We start from the raw sequence: 24,506 nt of genomic DNA, 5'->3' as shown, positions 1-24,506 counted from the left end.
CTATTTGTGGAATGGATGAATGAATGAACGGAAAGTAGAGGTCGCACCCGTGAGCGGCCCAGCTCTACGCCATTTATCCCCACATTCACGCGCAGACTTTATTCCGAGCAAATGAAGGTGGCGCCCTGGGAGGACTACAGGAGGGAGCGGGCGGGGGGGGCGGGGAGTAGGGGCCGGGATAGGCGGGCCTGGAACCGAGGGGCGGGGCCCCCAGGCGGCGCCGTCGTCACGGAAACGGCTCTCTGAGCCGAACTACAACTCCCAGCGGCCCCCCCGGCATCCGGTTGGCAAGATGGTGGCGCGCCGGAGGAAGCGTGCGGCGCGGGACTCTGAGAAGGGAATTCTGAGCCCGCCGGGCTACTCAGGTGAGGGGCTGCGGGACGCGGGGCCGGGGGACGGCCAGGCTTCGTCGGGAGGAGGCTCGGGGTCGGCAGTGGCTCGGGGCCCCCAGGAGCAGCCACACAGTTGGACATGAGCCCCTGAAGGTTGTGAGGCCCGGGGCCCCCCAAGACCCACGCGGCGCCCTGTTCCCATCTGGCTCCTCTCGCCCGGGACGAGCCTAGTTTGGCCAACGCTTCCCTTGAGTGAAGCCACCTCTGTCTACACTCTCCCAGGGCGAACCCGCGTCCGTCTACACTCTCCCCCTGAGGTGCGCCCATCCGCTTACCAGCTCCCCTTTGCAGTTCCCAGTCCAGCCCCCTCAGCGCTCACCTGGCCTGTGCCCTCCGCACTGGTTCTCCTGCCTTCCGTTTTCCACCCAGGAGCCAGAACGTTCTTTCTAAAGTCAGATTTAAAGCAGATCTTGCCTCACACGCCCATACCCACTGAATTCCCTCCAGTGGCTAAAGTTAGCACCTAAAACAAAATCCAGACTTCCCACCATTGACCTGCGTGGCCCCGCATGGCCTGGCTCCGGCTAACCTACAGCTCTGTCTTTCTGTTCCTCTGGGGCAACAAGCTTTACACCCTCAGCGTTTTTGTACTTACTGGGACTTCTTCCTCAGACAGCTCTGCGCTGTTACACGGCTTCCTGTCATTCTGGTCTAGGCTTTAATGTTTCTTCCTCAAAGAGGTGGTCCCGATCGATGGCCTGTCCTAAGGCTTCTGCCACCCATCACCCTGCACTACTTCACTCTGTGTGTTTCCTTCCTGTTTGATACGACCTTGTTACATGCTTACTTGTTGTCCTTTTCTCCCTTCACCATGTGAGCTTCCTGAGTGCAGGGATTGCAACTGTATCCTCACTGTGCTCTGAAGAAGGTGGTGAGAAAAGCAGAACATTCCTTAGCTTGATGAGGATTAGAGTTTATGGGAATGCCAGCGATGATCTTGATCATCACACGAGGGTCTTCCCTGGTGGTCTAGTGGTTAGGACTCCATGCTTCCACTGCAGGGGGCACGGGTTCGATCCCTGGTCGGGGAACTAAGATCCCGCATGCCATGGTGTGGCCAAAAAAAAAAAAAAAAAAAATCACACAAATAGAGACATAGAGACCATGAGAGAAGTTAAGAAGGCACAGAGCAGGTGGATCTAACCTGGCATGTGAAGCTCTCCTGAGGAAGTGAAGTGAAAACCTGAAGAATGGGTGGAAGGACGAGGGTTGATGTTTCAGGAAGGGGAGAGCATGTGTGAGGCCCTGGCTTATTGGAGGAACAGAGAGGAGGCCAGAGGGGCCAGCATGTGGTGTGGAGGGGGGAGGGTGGGGTGAGAAGAGGCTGCAGAGGTGGCCACGGTAAGGATTTGGCTGTTTACCCCAAGAGCAGCGGAGTTTGAACTTCTCTCCTTTCGCATCCTGTTCACATTCTCTCTCCCACAAGCTTGGGAGCCCTTTCTGGGCAGATTATCTGTTCACCCTCCCAGCCTGCATAATAGCCTGCACAGGCCTTGCTTAGGGGAAGGGCTCAGTGAAGGATGGATGGACAGACAGACACACAGGACTAGAAAGGGACAGCCTGAACCTGACTTTCATGCTGTCCCTCCCCGCCCCCATTTTCCTTCCAGCCATTCCCATCAAATTCTCTGAAAAGCAGCAGTCTTCTCATTACCTCTACGTGAGAGAGCACAAAGTTCGAGAAGGCACCAAGTCTTCCTGGCCTCAGAAACGGACCCTTTTTGTCCTCAATGTGCCCCCATACTGCACAGAGGTAAACTGGTGTCTGGGAGGGAACCTGAGCCTGGGGCGGGGGCTCCAGGCAGAGCTGGGCTCCTACGGGCCCCCCACCAAGTCCTTAGTGGTGCAGTGGAAACAGCTAACTGAAGCCCTGAGGGGTGGTATCTGTAAGGCTGCCTCTCTTGTGACAGAAGATTGGCCTTTTAAAGGTGTGTTGTAAAAAATATAATTCTCTAGGGAACGCAGAGCTTTTTATGTGTTACCCAGAATTGTTTGAGTTATGTGTTTTTTTCCCCTGATTATAAAATTGATACATGTCCATTGCAGGTACTGTTAATAATACAGCTGAAATGTTCTGTCGCTTAAAGCGATCGATGCATAACTGTCCCTGTCTACCATAATTCCATGTGAAGACAGAGACACATGTTCTCAAACATTTTTCTTGAGTATTGTGAAAGTTGTGCCAACTACTTGTGTGACATCTGACAACATAATCATTGTCATTTTTTAAAAAAATTGAGGGACGGGACTTCCCTGGTGGTCCAGTGGTTAAGACTCCGTGCTCCCAATGCAGGGGGCCCAGGTTCGATCTCTGGCTGGGGAACTAGATCCCGCATGCTGCAACTAAGAGTCTGCGTGCCACAACAAAGATCCATCGTGCCGCAGCTAAGACCCAGCACAGCCAAATAAATAAATAAATGTTAAAAAAAAATAAAAATCTGATACATGTCCATAGGAAAAGTAGAAAATAAAATTACCTCTGAGTCTACTATGCAGACATGTCTGTTAATTTTTTTTCACAAAAGCTGTTAAATTTATTATTTCATTAATTTACAGAAGAGAAACTAAGGGAATTGCTGGATTTTCGATGTTTTTTTTCAGAAAAGAAATACTAATTTCAAAAAGATTCCTCTACAGTTAAAGAGAAAAAGAAACAGTGAGAGGAGAGGGTGTCATTTTTAACCTTTACTGAAGACTAATGTATGTATGGAGAAGGGCCTGGACCCAAGTGTAGCACTCACTGCATTTCACAAACTGAGCAAACCTGTGTCATCAGTACCCAGGTCGAGAAACAGAACATCACCTGCACCCCCAGAAATCCCGTCATGCCCCTCCCCCCCACCAAGGATAACCAGCATCCTGATTCCAACGGAGTAGATTTTTTTTTTTTTTTTTTTAATATTTTACTCTTGTTTTTTTTTTTGTAATTCTTTGTTTATTTTTATTTTTGGCTGTGTTGGGTCTTCGTTTCTGTGCGAGGGCTTTCTCCAGTTGCGGCAAGCAGGGGCCACTCTTCATCGCGGTGCGCGGGCCTCTCATTATCGCGGCCTCTCTTGTTGCGGAGCACAAGCTCCAGACGTGCAGGCTCAGTAGTTGTGGCTCACGGGCCCAGTTGCTCCGCGGCATGTGGGATCCTCCCAGACCAGGGCTCGAACCCGTGTCCCCTGCATCGGCAGGCAGACTCTCAACCACTGCGCCACGAGGGAAGCCCCCCCCAACGGAGTAGATTTAACTCTTTTTTTTTTTTTTTGGCTGTGCCTCACGGCATGTGGGATCTTAGTTTCCCCAACCAGGGATTGATCCCGTGCCCCCTGCAGTGGAAGCATGGAGCCCTAATCACTAGACAGCCAGGGAATTCCCAGATTTAACTCTTTTTAAATGGCTGATTCAGGTAGTAAAACTTAGTTGGTTGTCTTATAAAATCAGAGTACTCAGAATAAAACTAAAAATGTCCCCACCTCTTGTAATAATTTTTTAAAAAAAGTTGAGAACCCACTCCTACTTTACGGATCATTCACTTTTTTTTTTTTTAATTTATTTATTTTATTATTTATTTATTTTTGGCTGCGTTGGGTCTTTGTTGCTGTGCGCAGGCTTTCTCTAGTTGCGGCGAGCAGGGGTTACTCTTCGTTGCGGTGCGCGGGCTTCTTATTGCGGTGGCTTCTCTTGTTGCGGAGCACGGGCTCCAGGCACGCGGGCTTCAGTAGTTGTGGCTCGCGGGCTCTAGCGCGCAGGCTCAGTAGTTGTGGTGCACAGGCATAGTTGCTCCATGGCATGTGGGATCTTCCTGGACCAGTGCTCGAACCCGTGTCCCCTGCATTGGCAGGCAGATTCTTAACCACTGCGCCACCAGGGAAGTCCCGGATCATTCACTTTCAAACAGAGAAATCCCTTTCAGGAACAGACCAAGCGTACCCTGGGCACGTGCTTCTAGCAGGGTCCTGTCATAAAGCCAAAAAGCTTATACCTGAATTTTGTCTCACCTCTGTCTCCTCCCTCCCGAGTCCCCGGCCAATGGACTTTTTACCCACAGCTTTGAACGTGAAAATTCACAAGGTTGCTGTCTGGGGCCGTGGGGGGCTGGGGTTGTGACCTCTGTGTTGAGGAGGTGGTGGCTTGCCCAGGCCCTCGGTGCACGCCCCCAGGTTGGACTCCGAGACCTTCTGGGCCCCGGTCCCCTGGCAGTGCTGCCCAGGGCGGAGGGAGGCTCCAGAAAAGCCCTGTAGCCGCTCATACTGTGCTTCTCTCCGGCCACGGCAGGAGTGCCTGTCCCGCCTGCTGTCCCCCTGCGGCCCTGTCCAGTCAGTGGAGTTACAGGAGAAGCCGGATCTTGCTGAGAGCCCAAAGGAGCCAAAGTCAAAGTTCTTTCACCCCAAGCCAGTTCCTGTAAGCCTCCAGTACTGGGGTCTGCTTGAATGATGGTGTGGGTCGGGCTAGGGCAGTGTCCCCAGTGCGTAAGGGGAAGGTGGCGTCGGGGGTGGCAGTGGGACTTGCAAGCGTTTCCTGTGCTCAGGCCAGTCCTGGCCTGTGTGGTCTAGGAGGGCTGTCAGGTGAACAGCTGCCACTCCTTTCCCAGATTTGCCGTGTCCTTTAGCTTCCTGTCTGGCTCTTTCCATTGTCCTGGGTGAAAGCTCAGAGGCATCTCTGCTCACTGCCCGAGGGGCCTCCCTGAGCCACCCCCTGTGTCCCGCATTGAGGTCGATTCTTCCTTCTTGGTGGCCTGGGCCTCGTTTCCCTGTGTGCCTTGAGTCCACACCTCCTCCTGTTTAGTGGAGTGTGAACTAGTGAGCACCCCATCTGTCTGTCCACTCCTGGCCCAGGGAGACACGCGCTTCACTGAGTCCCTCCCACACCTGGAACAAAGGCCCTGAGTGTCTCACCTCTCCCTGGTGAAGAGGTGGGATTGGGTCATTTTTAGCAGAAGTTGCATAACTAGGAGTGTGGCCGCCCCACCCCCGGATTAGAACAACCTCCTGGTTACCTTCACGTTCAGGAACAGCCCGGCACATCTCCCCCGGCCCCGCGACAAGTCAGGCTGAGGGCAGGGGGGAGCCCTTGGGCCAGGCCTGGGATGGCTGGGAGGATGGGACGGCTCCCGGCACTGACATCTCTCCTCCTCCCAGGGCTTCCAGGTGGCCTACGTGGTGTTCCAGAAGCCACGTGGGGTGTCAGCTGCCTTGGCCCTGAAGGGCCCTCTGCTGGTCTCGACAGAGAGTCACCCTGTGAAGAGCGGCATTCACAGTCAGTACCTCGGGTGCCAGCGGGCGCCTCCTTCCTGTGCCCGGGGTCGGGGAGGGGAGCTTTGTGGGCTGGCGTCTGCCGTGTCCCCTCGCCCTCAGAGCAGGTGTGGGAGGCTTGAGCTTGGCACTCGGGGTGGGCATAGGTGAGGGCCCAGCTTGCCGCCACTAGGCTCCTCCTCACCCCCCGAACCCTGGCCCACGAGTCTCCATCCCTGCGGCCTGTGTGAGAAGATCCCGACTGGCCTACCAGGTCCTGGGCGGGGCCCCGAGGGGCGGGCCTGGAACCCCGTGTCTCTCGCTCCCTCCTCCCTCAGAGTGGATCAGAGACTACGCAGACTCGGTGCCGGACCCCGAGGCCCTGAGGGTCGAGGTGGACACGTTCATGGAGACGTACGACGAGAAGATGGCTGAGGTGGGCCTTCCGCACGGGCGGCTGGTGGAGTCCAGGCTCCTCTCTCTCTGCTGAGTCCTGGGCCTCCTGGCTGGGTAACATCTAGTCGCGGAATGGTCTCTAGGGAACGGACGGTCGAGGGTGGAGGAGGAGGCAGCGTCGGCACGTCTGCCCTCCGCCCTTTCCCCACACTCAGCCGCTCAGGCTGTGCCGCGGCGCCAGGGTGGTCCCGGTGCCAGGGCGGTCCTGGGCACGGGAGGGAGAGCGGAGAGGAGGAGGTGAGGTGCTCCTGGGCTGCAGGGCGGCTCCCAGGCACCTGCCCGTCACAGGGCCACGTTCTTTGCAGGAGGAGGCTAAGGCCAAGGAGGAGGAAGGGGTCCCCGACGAGGAGGGCTGGGTGAAGGTGACCCGCCGCGGCCGGCGGCCGGTGCTCCCGAGGACGGAGGCGGCCAGCCTGCGGGTGCTGGAGAGGGAGAAGCGGAAGCGTGCACGCAAGGAGCTGCTCAACTTCTACGCCTGGCAGCACCGCGAGACCAAGATGGAGCGTAAGGGCGCGCCCCAGGCCCCTGTCCTTCGGCCCCCTGCCCTGGGCGCCCGGGCTGTGGACGCGGTCTTGTGGCCGCTCTGCCAGCCCTGGCCAGACATGGAGCTCCTGACGGCAGGCGCTAGGCCTGCGGGAGGGTAGGGCGTTCTTGGGCGTAGACTTCCCAACAGGCTCTGGGGTTAGGGTCCCAGCCTGGCAGCGTCCCCGTGTCGTGGGCTCCCTGTTGCTCCCAAGGCAGCTGCAGGTGTCTCTGGGTATTGAGGCTGCACAGGCACCTGGGATGTAGGCCCCACTTCCAGGCCCCCGTCAGCCTCAGGCACGGAGCCACACGCAGAGGGTGGCTTTCAGGAGCTCACGGTGGGGGTGTGTTGGGGGCGGGGCCGGGGGGCGGCCTGCGGGGAGAGCGCCTGGGGGGGAGCCCTTGACCACTTGTGGCTGCTCTCGGTGGCAGTGACGCTGAGCTCGCGGCGCGAGCCGCCTGGTCTCCTGCTGGCAGGACGGCTTCCCTGTAGACCCGGGAGAGGGTCCTGGCCTTGCACGGGGGAGGCCCTGGTCACACCGCGCTCTCACCTGCCTCACTGCTCCTGCCCACCCCCTCCCCACCCCCTTCCGCTCCTTCGCTCCGCGCTCCTCTGGACCCGCCTGACGGGCCTCCACCAGCCTCCCCTGCCTTGGGCTCAAAACCCCACACCCGGCGCCCCGACCCGGTCACTGGGTGACCAGAGTCGCCGCGTGAATTCTGTGGCAGTGTCGGGGTGGCGGCCCCTTACTTGCGCGCCCCCGGCCTGAGAGCTGCCGTGAGGAGGGGCTGGGAGAGGTGTCCCGGGACCTTCTTCTTTCACCTTGGGGGGGCGTTGCAGGCAGGGTGGTAAGGGGGCAAGTGCCCTTTTGCTTTCTCTGCTTTCTCTTTGACCTGGTGAGTTTTCCGTCTGAAACCTCGGGCGTGCCTTCCGCTCCACTTCAGCCTCTGCCCTCCGACTGGGCTGCAGTCCGGTTCCAGTTCCGGTTCCCACCGCAGAGGCGACGGGGGCGCCGTGTTGAGCGCCCCCAGCGGGGAGTGGGGACTGAGGGAGGGGCGGCTGCCCTCGCGAGTGGGGGCAGCAGGGGCAGCTCCCGCCGGGCCTGATCCCGGCCCTGTCTCCTCCCTCCTCTCGCCCCAGATCTCGCGCAGCTGCGCAAGAAGTTCCAGGAGGACAAGCAGAGGATCGAGCTGATGCGGGCCCAGCGCAAGTTCCGACCCTACTGAGCCTCACCCGCCCGCGGGCCCCGTGGAGAGGGGTGGTGACTGGGTGGCAGCGCACGGCCAGCGAGGACACAGGGCCTGCAATACTCATCTCAGTGGCCGTGCCCAGGCTGAGGGGCCACGCGTCAGCCCCCGAGATCTGAGCCCACGTGATGTGGGGTGCAGGACAGTGTCACCCTTTGGTTCCTGCGCTTTGGCAGTCCTGGGGCCCAGCGCAAGGACTTGGACTCCGGAAGCCACTGACCCAGGAAGTGGCTCCTTCCCTGTCCTGGGCTCTGTCCCCAGCCTGTCTCTGGACTCTCCTCTCAGGGCTGAGTGTCTGCTGTGTTCTCCCCTTCCTCCTAACGGAGAAGCCCCCGCGTGCAGTGAGACAGCCTCAAAAGCAGAGAAAATACAAGAACATTTTATTTTTCATCCAGCTGGGTGGCAAGAGAAGGCTACAAAAGGCCAGTGGGCCTATCCCAGCCCCTCCCTCTGCCTGCTACCCAGTCACAAAACAGGTAACTCCCACACCCAGACTCCGTCTCCCCCTTGAAGTCACAGATGTTAGAGTCAGAATCTTGTATCCCCTCCGCACACCGCCCCCCCCCCCCCCCCCCACCCAGCTCTGCCACAGGATTCTCTTTCCGGCCATGCTGGTCCTCAGGACCAGGGGGCCCTGTCCCCACCACGCCTGGCCTGGGCTTGGGAGCTGGGAGTCCGGGGCTGAGCAGGCGTCTGTAGCCCCGGGCTCAGGGCTACAGCTGGGCTCGGATCCTCTCCTTGCTCAGTAAAAAGGAGCTGATGACACCAGCCATGTGCTGGGGTTGGTTCATGTGGACGTAGTGGTTGCCGGGGACTTGCACGTACTGGAACCTCTGGGGAAGGGAGGGGACACGTGGTGAGGTGACCCAGTGGCGGGCTCCGCGGGCCCCTCCGGCGCAGTGGGGCTTTCCCATGGCCTGCTGCCTCCCAGGGCTTCCCAGCGTCCCCCACAGGAGCCTTGGCAGTGCCTGCCCCGCGGCCTCGCAGGCCCCCGTCAGTCACAGCACCCCCTGGGGGGAGTCAGGGCCTGGCTCAAAGCCAGTGAGAAAGGCCTGTCTGGAAGGGAAGAGCCCACACCCTGGGGTTCTAGGCCGTTCTGAGCTGAAGTTGTAGAGCCAGGCCGGGGAGGGGGCTGGTAGTCGGGGCTGCTGCTGGCTCTGATCGTCATATAAGGTCCACTTGCGAAAAGAATAGACCATCAGCTTTTCAAACTCGCCCTTGCCCGGGAGACAGGCTGCCAAGGCAGGGAAGCACTGCAGTTGGCCGGCCAGCCATACGGGCTTCCCTCTTGTGACACCGCCAGGTCGTCTGCACAGGCCCCAGGGTCAGGTGTTTGTGGTGGATGATGGTCATAAAATGCCAGGTGCTCCCAGTAACCCAGGCAAAGGGCAACGTCACAGCACACGTCCTAGCCCTCCAACTTGGAGGTCAGCACCCACTGATGGGACTGGTCATCTGTTCCCGTGTGGGACCCTAGGAAATTGTGACAGTGCTGAGTTGGGTATGGCCCAGGGAATATGTGAGGACAATAAAACCGGGAGATTCTGCCAATGAAAAGTCTGCTTTCTGTGCTGATTTATATGTGACCCCAGGTCTCCAGGGACCACAGCAGGGAGTGAGGCCTGGTAGCTCCTAGGGGTCACCTGTTAGACCTGGGGCCAGACCAGGGGTCCCAGTGCAGGAAAAGAGATGGGTGAGGTGGAGCCCGGGGCGGCCTGGCAGCCCTTCCTGAGCCCCAGCTGCCCTGAGCCCTACGTACCCACCTCTTTCAGGATGGATCTCAGTGAGTTGGTCACGAATAGCATGAGCTCCATGTTGGCATCATTCTCTCTCCTCACATCATAATACCCTTGGGTTGCTCTGGGAAACGAGAAGACAGGTTCACCTGGGACCACCTCTTGCATGCTCTCCCCCAGCCCTGGGCTCCAGGCTCTGAGACCGAGACCGGCCTGGGCGTCCCTCTGATCTTCCCACAGCTGGGTCCCTTCGAGCCCAGGTTTAATTCAGGATTGAGTTATTCAGTCCCCGCAGGCACTCACAGCTCACTGAGGCCTGCACAAGTGAAGCAATTTCAGGTTTATCTCGGGGGACCCGGCCATGGTCACAGCCACTGAACGGCAGAGCTGGGATCTGAACGGGCACAGAGTCCATGCGTCCTCTTTCTCTTTTTTAGCAGCTTTATGGAGATAATGTCACCCATTTAAAGTGTACAATTCCATGGATTTTGGTATATTCAGAGTTGTGCAACCATCACCACCGTCAATTTTAGAACATAATTGATCACCTCAACAACAACAAAAAATCCCGCACCTACAGTTTCCACATAGAGCTCCCAGTCTTACACAACTACATACACAACTGATCAGCCTTGTCTCTATATGTTTCTCTATTTGGACTTGCATGTGAATGGAATCATATGCTACCTGGACTTTTGTGACTGGCTTCTTTCAATTAGCCTAATGTTTTCAAGGTCCATCCATGTCATAATGTGTATCAGTGCTTCATTCCGTTTGTCACTGAAAAATAGTCCGTTGTGTGGATGGAGCATATTTTGCTTATCTGTCCATTGATGGACATTTGGGTTGCCTCCAACACTCTATTCATTCTATTATGAAGGATGCTGCTGTGTGCCATCAGTACAAGCTGTTGTGTGCACAGATGCTGGAAACACACCTAGGAGTGGAACTGCTGGGTCATAGTAATTTAATGGCTTGAGAAACTGCCAGACTTTTCCAAAGCGGCTGCACCATTTTACAATACCAGGGACTTCCCTGGTGGCACAGTGGTTAAGAATCCGCCTGCCAATGCAGGGGACATGGGTTTGAGCCCTGGTCCGGGAAGATCCCACGTGCTGCGGAGCAACTAAGCCCGTGCGCCACAACTAGTGAGCCCACGCCCCACAACTATTGAAGCCCGCATGCCCTAGAGCCCCCACGCCGCAACTACGGAAGCCCGCGCGCCTAGAGCCCGTGCTCTGCAACAAGAGAAGCCACCGCAATGAGAAGACCACGCACTGCAACAAAGAGTAGCCCCCGCTCGCTGCAACTACAGGAAGCCCACGTGCAGCAACGAAGACCCAATGCAGCCATTAAAAAAAAAAAAAATTTTACAATCCTACAGCAGCGTGCAAGGGTCCTAGTTTCTCCGCATCCTCACCAACACTTGTTATTTCACTTTTAGAGTCCAGCCATCCTAGGGGTGTGCAGTGTATCTCACTGTGGTCTGGATTTGCCCCTATGGAGTCCATGCCTTCTAAACCCCTGTGCTCGGCAGATGTGTCCCTGGAAGTCACAGTTCCTGCCAGTCCAGGATGGCTGCAGTGGAGTGGGTGGTGGCACCTAAGCCACACCAAAGGATGTTCACTGTGCTGTGGCACCCAGAGGCAGTGGATGGCTTCTGGCTAGCAGGTCGGGGAGGGGAGGACCACAGACAGAGGAGCAGTGCAGGCCTGGGGATGTCAGGGGCCTGGGGTGGCTGGAGGACTGCGGAGGGCTAGGGCCAGACTCCAGTGTCTGCCAGTCTCTATGCCCTACCTGGGCGTGCCCCCCACAGATACAGACACCTGCTGAAAAGTGCGGTGCAGTCCTTTCCCATCCCCAGCTGCCCAAGCCCTCCCACTGCCTTGCCTTCCTTCCACACACCAGCGGCCGGGGGGCTGCCCAAGAAAGATGGCGGCGAGGTCTCACACCAGGAGACCTGGAGATTCCTGGCACTCACGTCTGTCTGGGGCGCTTGGTTCAGACTTACTTGATGAGCAGAACGCGGGCCTGCAGCTTCCTGATGGAATGCACAAACAGCTCCCTGCTGATGAAATTGAAGTAATACTCTGGCTGCAGAGACAAAACCACAGTGAATTCTCACCACAAGGCCCTGGCACTGCCGGGGGCAGAAACCGGTCTCTCTTGGGAGCAGTGGGGGCCCCCTCGGCCACCTAACCAGGACCAAGCCCACTGCCCAACCATATCACTGCCCCAACAGAGGGCTTTAACTCCCTCAGGCCAGAGACTCCCCCCCTCCACCTCCAAATCTGTTCTCCCTCTTTCTGGGCTCATGGCTGCCCAGCTAGACAACACGTCCCAGACTCCCCTCAGCCAGGTGTGGCCATGCAACTAAATGCAGACAAGTGACCTGGGCTACTTCTGGGCTTAGGTTTGGGACTGAGGCATGGCCCCTCCACACCTCCTTTCCTGGTCCACAGGCTGCCCTGTAACGCTGCCCAGCCAGCCTGGGCTCTGGACTCTTGGCAAGCAGAGCCCACTTACCTCCACCGACCGTTTCCATGAGAAAGAAATCTGCTTAAGCCACAGTGCAGAAAGAGTGCACCTTGGTGTCCCCGCAGCCGCTGCTGGCCTCCATCACAGCCCTGACCTCCCCGTCTTATGACCGTTTAAGAGGTCTAGGTCTATACTGTCCACACGGTAACCATCAGCCATCTGTGGCTACTGAGTGCTTGAAATGGGGCTAGTCCAGCCTGAGACACGCTGTAGATGTAAACTGCACACTGGATTTCGAAGACTTAGTATGAGAAAACAATGTCAAATATCTCAATAATTTTTTATGTTGATTACATGCTGAAGTGGTAACACCTTGGATACACTGAGTTAGAAAATATTACTGAAGTTGATTTCACCTGTTTCTTTTCACTCTTTTCATATGGCCACTAGAAGACGTGACGTTAACACGAGCTCACATTATACTTCTATTGGACTGTGCCGCTCTAGGCCAAGAACCCTCTGAGGGCAGAAGCTCTCAGGATTTTCTCTGTGTTCACAGCTCTCAGCACACAGCACGACAGAGGCGGGGCTCAGTGAGCGTGTACTGAGTGGGTTAATTCAAGAGAGCTCCCATACGGACTGACTGTTGCGTTGTGCTACAGCATCGTGATGAAGCTACGACTCCTGTGAAGACACAGGCACACAGCTACCTGGTCAGCCACTCACTGTCCTTGCTCTGCCCTAAGCCCTCCCAGCCACTTCCTGCTCCTCGGGCCTCAGTGACCTCAGGTGCTTTTCCAGAAATAGAGGCTCCCCTATCAACCACGAGGCCCAATGAATGAGCATTTACTGAGGACCCAGACACGTCACACGTTATCTCCTCCCTGAAGGATCAGAAACGCTAAGTCCCTGTGTCACAGTCAACAGCTAACAGGAGGTGGTGCCAGGACTCAGCTCAGGCGTGAACTGCCCCTCACCCCCTACTACCCCAGCTTCTCAGCCTCTTTTTTTTTTTTTAATTAATTAATTTACTTTTGGCTGCATTGGGTCTTCGTTGCTGTGCGCAGGCTTTCTCTAGTTGCGGCGAGCGGGGGCTACTCTTCATTGAGGTGCGACGGCTTCTCATTGCGGTGGCTTCTCTTGCTGCAGAGCACGGGCTCTAGGCGTGCAGGCTTCAGTTATTGTGGCACGTGGGCTCAGTAGTTGTGGCTTGTGGGCTCTAGAGGGCAGGCTCAGTAGTTGTGGCGCACGGACTTAGTTGCTCCGCGGCATGTGGGATCTTCCCGGACCAGGGCTCAAACCCATGTCCCCTGCATTGGTAGGCAGATTTTAAACCACTGCACCACCAGGGAAGTCCCTCTGGCTTCTTTTTTCTCTTCCTCTCCATCTCTCCTTTGACCTCCTTTTCCTAGTCCACTTCCATCCTCTGATCTGTATTTTTCTTTTGTAATTCAAGTATAACTTACAGCAAAGTCCACAGACCTGGGTGTCAGCCCATCATGGCCTTTGACATACGGATGCGGCCATGCAACCATGACCCGGATGAAGGCCTGGAACCCCCCAGCACCCAGCAGGCGCCCTTCAGGGGTTTTCTCCAAGGGCACCCCCCCTAGATCAATTTTGCCACTTTTTGAACTTCATATACATAGAATCATTGTGTTCTTTTTTGGTTTGGGCTTCTTTTGCTCTGTAAATGTGTTTTTTTCTTTCCTGTGTGGTGTTCCATTGTATGAATGTATAACAGTTTATGCATTCTATTGTTGATGGACATTTGGGTGATTTCTACTTTGGGGCTATGATGAATAAAGCTGCCAGGAATGTTCTCATACATGTCTTTTGGAGCACACAGCACACATTGTTGCCGGGTATATATCTAGGATTGGATTACTGGGCACAGAATTTACATATAGCATAAATATCATGCTATGTATATTTTACTACCATAAAAAAAGAAAAGAAAGAAGCTGACAGGCACACTGTGAAGGCTGGGAAGACAGTAGCACTCACCCTAGTGATCCTCCGATCTCTGTTCAGCAACAGACCTGGAAGGAAACACGGAGACATGGCCTCAGCGCCGCCTGTCAGGGAGCGGGGGACTCAGCTCGGCTCCCCTGGGACCCTGGGCCCGTGCAGCCGGGGCTCATTTCTTCAGCCTGGACCTGCGGGGACCACCCCCAACATCCTCTTGGGGTTCAGCCAGAGCAGAGCTTGCCCACAGCTACCCTGCCACGGACAGCAACGCCCACGCAGGTGCCTCCCCGGCCATCCCAGAGGGCAGCACAGAATGACGGTGGTGGGACAATTACCCACCCGGCATCGTAGTCTCATCTCTGAGAACCTTAAATGTTCACTCGGATCTTTAAGCACCAGGAAGTGCCCAAGAGCTAAGGATCGCATCAGCACTAGTTGGAGAGAAATCGAGCCAAAAAAGAAAGGCTGGAGGGGTCGAGAGGCCTGGGTGGTCCCAGCTCCAGCTGGATTCTCTGCCACGGTCCCAGTGGGGGCAACTTGGCCTCACCTAGGGGGGATGGACACACAGCAATTCCCGCCTGGGTAATGTCTCCTCAAGAAAGGGCTGCCAGGGGACTTCCCTGGTAGTTTAGTGGATAAGACTCCGTGCTCCCAATGCAAGGGGCCTGGGTTTGACCCCTGGTTGGGGAACTAGATCCCGCATGCCTGCCACAACTAAGAGTCTGCATGCCGCAACTAAGAGTCCACATACGGCAACTAAGAAGCCCGTGTGCCACAACGAAACTCCCACGTGCCGCAACTAAGACCCGGCGCAGCATGCATGCATGAATAAATACTGAAAAAAAAAAAGGGCTACAGGGTCTCAGGGAGGTCACAGAATCTCAGACCCTGGAGGCTGCCTGACGTGAGCAGTGCAGGGAGAAGGGGAGACAATACGCTGATGTGGGTCACCCCAGGAGAACGTGCCGGGCGGGAGAAGCAAGGCAGCTCCCTCCTCCCTACGCGCCTTTGCTCAAATGCCACCGTGGCAGCCGGGCCTCCTGGACCTCCCCTTTACACCCACAAACATCTTACCGGAGCCCCTCCATCCCCCGCTGGTTTATTTCTCTCCATAACTCCCGGCACTTTCTTTCTTTCTTTAATATTTATTTATTTGGCTGCATCGGGTCTCAGTTGCTGCACCTGGGATCTTCATTGTGGCGCGCAGGCTTCTCTCTAGTTGTGACTCATGGGCTCCAGAGCACGTGGACTCAGTAGTTGTGGCTCGCGGGCTCTAGAGCGCAGGCTCAGTAGTTGTGGCTCACGGGCCTAGTTGCTCCATGGCATGTGGGATCTTCCCGGGCCAGGGCTCGAACCCGTGTCCCCTGCATTGGCAGGCGGATTCTTAACCACTGCGCCACCAGGGAAGCCCCACAGCTAATTGTTGATAGAGGTTCTTAGGCATCTGTGACTCAAAATACTTAGAAGGACCATGTCGTTGGAAGGTTTTCTGGTTTCCGCACTACTAGATCATCTCAGCCTGATCAAACCGAGGCTGAGGCTTCTGGGCTGCCTTCAGTTCTGGCCACAACCTCCCTGCACAGATGACTGGCCCGCCTGCATGTGCAGGACCAGGGGTGAACCCTGGGTCCCCCCGCCCCCAGGCACACTGCCCTCCTCCTTCCTCCAGGCCTGGGTTTCAGGTGCTGAGAGGATGTGAAAAGACTTAAAAAGGGGGTTTTCTTGGGGGTGGGGTGACCCCCAAGGTATTGGGGACCCCCATCGTGCTGTTTTCTCTGCCCTGAGAATTGCTCCTCCCTGTGGTCAAGTCCTCCAGCTCTTTTCAAGCCTTGCTTCCACCTGACACATCCTGACGTGCCCCAGGCACTCCCACAGCCGGCTGCTTTTCTGTCTGCCTCTCCTGTGACAATGACCTTTGTGAGGGCAGGAATGGTGTTTCTCAGACCAGTGGGCCAGTGCAGATGTCACTTAAAAAAGGAGTCCAGGGGCTTCCCTGGTGGCGCAGTGGTTAAGAATCCGCCTGCCAATGCAGGGGACACGGGTTTGAGCCCTGGTCCCAGAAGATCCCACATGCCGTGGAGCAACTAAGCCCGTGCGCCACAACTACTGAGCCTGCGTTCTAGAGCCTGCGAGCCACGACTGAGCCCACGTGCCACAACTACTGAAGCCTGCGCGCCTAGAGCCCATGCTCCGCAACAAGAGAAGCCACCACAATGAGAAGCCCGCGCACCGCAACGAAGAGTAGCCCCTGCTCGCCGCAACTAGAGAAAGCCCGCGTGCAGCAACGAAGACCCAACGCAGCCAAAATTTAATAAATAAATAAACAAATAATTAAATAATTTTAAAAAATGAAATGGTTTTGAATGCAGGAGATATTGTCAGGACCATAGACTCCCCGCTTCCCTGCCAACAGTTAGGGACTGTGACACTGTGATATAACAAAACATATATTTTAGTCCTGGTCCTGGGCTCCTAGCCAGAGCTCCTAAAAACTGCGTAATTTCCTAAAGTGGTGAAAGTGCAAGGAGCATCTTTTGTCCTAACATTTGGTCTCTGACACAGAGCTCCTAAATCCCTTGGAATTTCCTGGGCGATAGGAGTGTCTTTTGTTCTAATGAGGTGACCCTTGGTGGGTTCTTGATGGCTTCAGGATGGGGGCTGGTCACCAGAAAGATCAAGCCATGATCAGGAGCGTGGAACTTCCAGCCCCAGCCCGGCCCTTCGGGGAAGGGAGAGCGGCTAGAACCTGGGTTACCCATCATTCACGCCTATGTGATAAAGCCCCCAGAAAAATCTCGGAGTTTGGAGAGCCTCTGTGTTGGTGGACGCGGGGAGGTATCAGGATGGTGGCTGCACCACCCGCTTCCTCTGCTGGGACCTGCTGAGGTCACGGGCTCACCCGCAGAGGCTGGGCAGAGGGGGTGCAGCGCCCGCTCGCACACAGCAGGGTCTCCGCGCAGCTGTTCTTGCCTATGGGGAAGGCAGAATGTGCTGCCAGGTGTTCCCATTTTTCAAAAGAAACCGGAAATCTCCATTTTTACATACATAAACTCTCTCTTTTCTAAATATGAGCAACCTGTTCAAAATCCCCCTCGTGCCAAATTGTTGCGTTTAAACTGCGCAAGTCAAAAGAAATCATGCCCGCAGCCCCAGGGCAGCCCAGCCTGTGACAGGGTCTGAGCACCCCCGTGGTGGGCCGGCTGCAGGGGGTGGATACTGACAACGGACAGTCCTCGGTCATTAACCCCACCCAGAGCTGGACCTTCCCTCCTTCGCGCTAACACGCTGACCTCATTTCTCGAAGGCCTGGGCCAGGGCTGTGGTGGGAACGCAGATAAGCGGTAGATAAAATAGGAGCTGGCCTCCCTCCTCGCCCTGGTTCACCGTCTCCCGTTTCTCCCACAAGCCTGATCCAGCTCGCGCACCAAGCCCTTCCTGGCAGCTCATCTGCATCATGGGGTTCAGAAGTCACCTTCTCCACGAGGCCAACCCAGGCCCTTCTACTGAACATCCTGACCCCCTTACCCGCTGTTTCTTCCAAAGCGCTCTCACCTCACACTCTGTGAAGACGTGGGGAGAGGGTCACACACGAGCCAAGGAACACCTGAGGCCACCAGAAGCCAGGAGAGAGGCATGGACAGCCTGTCACAGCCCTGCCAATGCTCTGGCCTTGGCTTCTGGCCTCTAAAACTGTGAGACAGTAAACGTCTGCTGTTGAAGCTGCCCCATCTGTGGGACTTTGTAACGGCAGCCCTAGGGAAGGAATGCAGAGTTGGGGGGTGTGGGGTTGGATGATGGGGGTGTGTGCTGCTCCAGAACGGAACGGGGGCTGTCAGAGGCTCTGGGGCCTGAGGGAAAGGGCTCAGGAGGAGCCTGGAACGCCGGCTCCCCCACTGTCACCCCGCCCACTTGGGTCTGGGAGGCTGCTTGGTCTTCTTTTAGGTTCACCCCGGGCCTCAAAGGGCCACACTGCTGCGGAGTGGCTGGGCCTGACACAACGATCCAGCCGCCTGCCCACTGCCCACCCCTCCCACCTCCTCTCCCCACCCCCTTGATAAGTGGCTCAGCGGACGTCTGCCCACTGTTTCATGTGACCCTGGGCTGGCCAAATCGGCTTCCCAGGCCAGGTGCACGTCTAATTCTGGATTAGCCCACTTCTGCACGGGGGCCCCTCTGGCCCGCCATCTGTGCCAGCACATCAGGGAAGCTGGGGTCCACGGCCCTCTGCCCTTGACCTCCCTCCTCCATGACGGATTTGCAGGGAGGGGCAGACAAAGGCTCAGAGAGGTAACCAAGACAGGAACGGGTCTCCAATCCCCTTAGGTATATTCCACTCGACCGAATGGTGTGTTGGCAACTTCTGAGAAAAATTACAACACAGCAGGGACTTCCCCAGCAATCCAGTGGTTAAGACTCCGCGCTGCCACTGCAGGGGACATGAGTTCGATCCCTGGTTAGGGAACTAAGATCCCGCATGCCACGTGGTGCGGCCAAAAAAAAAAAAAAAAAAAATTACAGCACAGCAGACCTCTGGCTCCTTTTGAGCAGCTAGAAATTCTGGCCACAGGAGACCCGAGTTCCCACGTGATAACCACTGGGAGCCGCCCTCCTGCAGGGCACGTGGTCTCAGCGCCACGATCCCCACCGCTTCTCACGGCCCCACTCCCAGCAGCCGGGACAATTTCACAACTTCTTCAGCTCCCACAGGCATTTGGGGTTTTGACCCCTGCCTCGTTTGGTTCTTTATAAACTGAAGTCACCTAAGAAGACCACGGAGTCTGACGGTGGGAAGGAGCTTGCCCACAATCTCTGAGTTCCTGGGGCAGTCACTGCCAGCAAGGGCACTTGTGGATGGCGCCCCCTGGAGTTGTGCTAGCTGGGTACTGGGCCACCAGGAGAGGGCGGGTGTCTGTTCTGGTTCACCACGCTCCTGCAGACTCGCAAGGGGCTGGGCACAGAGCGGACTCCGAGTAAAAGGTTTCCTGAATGAATATGTTGGGAAATAAAGTGTAGAAAACACAGGCCTGATGCTGCCCTGAAGCCAAGGTGCCCCCAACTCCACTTCTCCATTCTGAAAACCATCTTCAAAGTCGCTTGCCCCATGGGAGTCCTCAAAGCCTAGCCTCGGACACCAGGCGCCCACCACACAGGATCAGCAGGGCAGGGCTGTGCTATACCTCAACATTTAGTCCCAAGACCCCTGACCAAGCTCCCCACAGGACGTGGCTTTCCAGGGTAGGCAGTAGCCATCTGACCCGGCACAAGCCGCTTGGCCCTTCCGAGCCTCAGTTTCTCCTGCTTTAAATGGGATGACAATAGGGCAGTAGCACTAAATGAGATACTTTTTGTAAAGCACTGAGTATCGCGCCTGGGCCAGAGCAAGCAGCCATAAAGCTTAGCCATCATCATTCCTCAGTAAGAACAGTGCCAATAAGCAACGGCCTTGGACAGCAAGTCCCTTACCTGTGGCCACCTGTGTGGTTCCTCTCTGCAGGAGGAGTTTCGCACACTCGTCTCCCACATGACTGTTGTTCTTCAGGAACCTGGGGGAGACAAGGAGACCACTGGATGCCTTGGGGCAGGGGAGGCCAGATGAAAGGAGAGGAGGGCAGGGAAAAGGCTATCCCACTAGGACACAGGCCTGTACCGATGGGGATGTTCGCATCAGTGGGGTATGTGTGTGTGTGGAGAGCGGGGCAGAGAGCATGCGGAGGGGTGGGGTGAAGGGTATGGCTACAGAGTGGGGAGAATGCAGATAAAGCCCCAGCTGGGGCGGCTAAGGAGCGCCAGGTGAGCACAGAGAGAAGCAGGCTTGCTGTGGATTTGCGAGTAGGAGAAGGAAGCTTCCTCCGTGCCCCAGAGCTTTCCTCCCTCCGTGGTCCAGAGCCCCCCCAGGCCTCTGACGCTACCGGTCTCACCCGCCGGTACCCACCCCTGCAGCATCTCCTCCGGGCTGACCACGTGCGAAGGCTTCTCGGAGGCCTCCACCTGCAGCATGTGCTCTATGGCTCTCCGCTTGTAGGTCAGCATGTTCTCCAGTTCCTAAGGATTCGTGGGTTCTGCTGGGTGGGCAGGGCGGGGCTCCCAGCTGCACGCACACAAAGGGGCCTGCTCCCTCGCCCAGCCCCACCCTCCACCCTCAGCAGCCCCTCAGCTGCACACCCGCCTAGCCCAAGATGCATTCTGACCCAGGGGGCGGGGGCATGGGATCAGTCCCGGCTAGTTAGCCCTGTGACCACCTCGGTCACAGCCAGCCCAGCCCTGCCTGCGGCCCGGGATAGCTGGAGGGACCAGGTTGAAGACGGAGGGGAAAGGAAATCTCTGCCAAGTGCTTTGCAAAGGTGCACTATCGGGGTCCCTAAGTCACAGACCATCCAGGGTTGGCAACTTCACCTGTTTTAATTAACGCCATCACTCCACGTGATGGAGAGGAGATGGCAGAGGGGGTACAGTTCGGGGGGCTTCCAGTGTACCATTTCCAGCCCAGCTCACTCTCAGAACGGCCTGGCCTTGTCCACGGTCCACTGCCTGGAGCGGCAGTGGTAAGTGACACTTCCATCCACCCCGAGAGTGCAGGAGACAGGGAGGACCAGTCACCAGAACCCCCAGGAGGAAGCCCCCGGGGGCACTGCGTGTGTCAACTCAGTGGGTGAAACCGGTAAAGAAGCAGAGTGGCAGCCACCGCTGTCTCGGTGAATCCTCGCGGTAACCTATGAGCTCTCTGCTCGGTGAATCCTCACAGGAACCTACGAGCTCTCTGCTCATGCAACGCCCGTTTATCGGGCACTTACTATGTGCCGGGACTGGGCAGGCGGTGGTAAAGAGACAGCTATGGTTCTTGCCCTTATGGAATTTGTGGTCATTTTATGGACAAGAAAACTGAAACTGATGAAGGACCTGTGTGAGGCTGAGCCCTCGGGAACAGAATGACCACCTGTCAGAGCTGGAGGGCACCTCCACAATCCTCTACTCCAACCTCCTCATTTTACAGGTGAGGAAACTGAGGCCCAGAGAGGCAAAGTGACCTGCCTAGGGTCACAGAGCAGGGAAACGGCAGAGCCAGCACTCAGATGCAGAGACAGCACTGGTTGTTGTCACTGGTGGTGGTGGTGGTGAGAGGGGTCAGCGCTTTTCCCACTGGTCCACACTCAGGTCTCCTGTGTGCAGTTGTGCAGTGTGTGCACTGCTCAAAGGCACTTGACTGAGCGCGAGTGCAGGTGGGTCCACCCAACCGTGCGCCCCCAGAGCTTCCTCAACCCACTGCTTCTACCCTCTCTCAGCCCTGCCGCCTCGTGACCCAGCTGGCATTCTGCAGACTCCAGGCCACACACAGCATTCCCAAGGATGACCCAGGCCCGCATACCCTGTTCCTTGCCCACTCCTAGGGTGTAAGTAGCATAACCCTGTCCTCTGGGGGGGCCCCTGAGGCCCCTTGTCTACCCTCTGCCGCCTCCTCCTGCCCCACTGAGGGAGGCAGGGCTGAGGGCACTACCTGGGACCGGACCCAGGTCTCCCCCAGAGACAGCACGCATGAAAGCCCTGTCCTTACGTTACTTTCCAGGATAAATGGCGAGGATTCCAGCAAGACAAGTTTATCCACCATCTCGGGGAAGATACAGGAAAACTATAATGTGACACAAAAGGGGAAAAATGAAGGGGAGAGTAGGCAGGGAAAGGGACTCACACTTTCCTGCGGGGACACCAGTGTTTTAGGCTGGGGAAAGGGTGCTGCCCAAGAGGCCAGCAAGAATCTCCTATCCCTTCAGGGCACCTTTCTCTCCCCTTCTCCCACAGTCTGCATCCAGCATCAAGCTCCTGACCCTGGTGATGGCTGGACTCCAGGGTTCTCTGTGACAGAGGAGATGGGCAATGTTGGAGCACTTAACTCCATCAGGAATGTCCTCACAACAGTGATTATCATGGGACCTACAAAGGAAGCTGGCACAGTCACTAAAACGCTGCCTGAAACTCCTGATGTGAGGAGGCACTTCCCCTTCCAGGTAACTTCCCCTTCGTCCTCCTGCTCTCCCCACCCCACCTGGAGCAGGAACGGAGATGGTCACTGTAATCTACTCACCATTCCACCCACAGTGCCACCTGGGGGACAAAACAGTAGTTGGCTGATGTTCCCCAGCTCTCAAAGTCCTTCTAAAACTCCTTCCCAGGGGTCGAGCCACCCCCGAGCCAGGGGCCAGGCTCCCATCTCCCACCAGCAGGCCGGGCTCTGCATTCACTATCAAACTTGAGGCTCCCTCTCTGGGGTCATGAGGTCCCTGCATCAGACCTGACCCTGTTTCCCTCGTCAGATCCACAGACAGCTATCTATGTGGCCACGTGTCCCTTGGGGAGCTACCTGAGGCCAGAGGGCATGGTGCCCAAGGGTCAATGTCTGATGAACCCCCTCCATCTCTCCTTGCAGTTCCAGAAGTGCAGGGGAAAGGTACCTGTGTACCAGCTCCCCTCCCTTCCTCACAGCCCCACAGCCCAAGACCAGTCAGGTCTTGGCCAAAGTGTACTCACCAAAACTGTGGCCCAGGAGGGAAAATCGGTTCCATTTCAGGGCTGAAAACACACGGAGCCAGGTCTGGATGGGCCCAGCCTCCCCGCACCCTCTGTCCTGCAGTAGCTGTGCTCTGGAAATCCCTCCCCAGCATCTGGGATGCCCCACTCAGGAAACCCACTTAAAGGGGCCCCAGTTTCACAGCAGGGGTGGAACTCGCAGGGGGAAGCGAGCTCTTCTTGCCAGCTCTCTCCAGCTTTCCCGAAGTCACCCGTGAATTCCTGGCAGAACGGGGGCCAGACCCCAAGTCACGCCCAGGCCAGCGTTGCTTCCTGGCCACCACACCCAACTCCAAGGATGAGGGCATGTCCCAGAGCACACCCCCCTGCACACACACACCCACAACACACAGAGACGAACATACAGGCTCTGTCTCTTACTCACCTGCCGCGACCCTGCGAACCTCACTCACGAAGTTTTGGTGGTCATACGGGAAACCTGGGCTATAATGGGATGACAGCCCATGACCCCCGAAATCCATGGCAACGTAATAAAAGTCTGAGACAGAGGGAAAGGGTAGGGGAAGGCGTCTAGGTCAGCCACCTCCCCTTCCTGATTCTCCCGCAGCCCCGCTGCCTCACCCCTTGGCTTCCATTCAGCCGCACGCCCACCTTTTGGGAGAAGAGGGATGATTCTGTCAAAGGAGTTGGCATTGTCCAGCCACCCGTGGAGGCAGAGAACTGGGGGGCTCTGATGGGAGCCCCAGGCTTTGGCAGCAATGTGGCCCCAGGGCACAGCGAGCTTCAGCTCTGAGATTAGACCTGAAACACAGAGTGACCCTTCATGGAGCCTGCACTTCCGGAGCCCCTCATCCACACCCAGTGTGTCCAGAGCCTCGGCACTACCCAGGGGGCTCAGCTGCCTGCGCTGCCCCCGGCGGTTATGGGGAGAGAGCCAGATGAGGAAAGCTAAGCTGGGTCCACTGGGTGAGGAAAATCTTGGGAGGGCTTCACAGCAGAACTTTCTAGAATAGGTTGGGGGGTTGGCTAGGCCTGGGCTCTGCCACTTGCTGGCTGTGTGACCTTGAGCAAGTTACTAAAACCTCTCAACCCTCAGTTTCCTTTTCTGTCCCTTCGCAAACCCAGAAACTGAGGCACAGGGAGGTGCAGGCCATTCTCCAGGTCACACAGAGAGAATGAGGTGGAGCGAGGATTTAGCGCGGGCGGCACGACCCCAGGCCCCAGACCCGACCGCCGGGCACCACACTGTGTCCGGCCTGCTCAAGTCAGGGCTGCTTCCTCCGTCGCCCAGGGCTGACCTTTTCACCCTTCAGGCTCTCCCGGCCGGGCCTGAGACCTGCCTGCCCCCAGACGCCCGCGAGCTTGCTTCTCTAACTTGGGGCTCCCGGAACCCTGGGAGGTCAAGTGCGGCCAGGTCCCCGCCCCCCGGCCGGTGTGGCTCGGCCTGCTCCACAGGCTGCTGACGCAGGACTTGCTACCGTCAGGAGGGCGGCGCGCCCCCCCTCCTCCGCGGTCCCGGGCAAGTGGGTGGGCGGATGGAAGCGCACACGTGGCCTCCCCCATCACACTCCGGTCTAGGGGGCCCCGGGCTGGGGACTTTCACCCATCGCTCGCGTCCCGCGGTCTCAAAGCGGCCGTCTCTCCATCCAGCTAAGTCGCGCCGGAGCCTAGAGACGCCAGAGTTCCGGGTTCCGCCCTTCAGCGGCCAGCCCCGCCCCTGCCCCGCCCCGCCCCGCCCGCAGGACTTCCGGCCGGCTGGCTGGATCCCGATGGTGATGGGATCTGACCCTCAGCTCCCGCCCGCCGCCTGCACGGTGAAAGCCGTCCGTGCCCGCCCGGCGCAGGCTGTGAGCCGAGCGGCTGGGGAACCCGGGGGCTGTGGCCAAACGACCTTCAAAATCTCGGGCTACACCCGGGGTCGCGTCGCAGGGAGCGGAGCCAGCCCTGCTTGACACGTGGGTGGTGGA

General features: G+C 57.2%; 2 protein-coding genes across 4 annotated transcripts; one reads left to right on the top strand and one right to left on the bottom strand.

The window, feature by feature from the left end:
* The first annotated feature begins 256 nt into the window (after nucleotides 1-256).
* RRP7A (ribosomal RNA processing 7 homolog A) lies at nucleotides 257-9,391 on the top strand. Its single transcript, XM_082352682.1, has 7 exons — nucleotides 257-365; nucleotides 2,003-2,145; nucleotides 4,653-4,778; nucleotides 5,516-5,633; nucleotides 5,947-6,044; nucleotides 6,370-6,568; nucleotides 7,728-9,391. The coding sequence occupies exons 1-7, from the start codon at nucleotides 293-295 to the stop codon at nucleotides 7,811-7,813; spliced, it is 843 nt and encodes a 280-aa protein (XP_082208808.1). The 5' UTR covers nucleotides 257-292; the 3' UTR covers nucleotides 7,814-9,391.
* Nucleotides 8,198-24,251, bottom strand: SERHL2 (serine hydrolase like 2). Of its 3 annotated transcripts, none has more exons than XM_082352672.1 (12): nucleotides 24,143-24,251; nucleotides 23,191-23,340; nucleotides 22,964-23,077; nucleotides 22,540-22,581; nucleotides 22,097-22,116; nucleotides 21,569-21,643; nucleotides 19,952-20,061; nucleotides 19,483-19,562; nucleotides 14,056-14,090; nucleotides 11,582-11,664; nucleotides 9,598-9,694; nucleotides 8,198-8,667 (listed from the first exon to the last, which is right to left on the bottom strand). In XM_082352672.1, exons 1-12 carry the CDS (start codon nucleotides 24,144-24,146, stop codon nucleotides 8,548-8,550), a joined length of 930 nt encoding a protein of 309 aa, XP_082208798.1. In that variant the 5' UTR covers nucleotides 24,147-24,251; the 3' UTR covers nucleotides 8,198-8,547. The 3 variants fall into 3 exon arrangements, with proteins under 3 accessions (XP_082208798.1, XP_082208797.1, XP_082208799.1); XM_082352671.1 differs by having other exon boundaries at nucleotides 24,018-24,154; XM_082352673.1 differs by lacking the exon at nucleotides 24,143-24,251 and adding an exon at nucleotides 23,838-23,985.
* Nucleotides 24,252-24,506: the final 255 nt, after the last annotated feature.

This window comes from Balaenoptera borealis, assembly GCF_965194805.1.
Source record: "Balaenoptera borealis genome assembly, chromosome: 13".
Classification (NCBI taxonomy): domain Eukaryota; kingdom Metazoa; phylum Chordata; class Mammalia; order Artiodactyla; family Balaenopteridae; genus Balaenoptera; species Balaenoptera borealis.
This window is presented reverse-complemented; position numbering and strand designations above follow the sequence as displayed.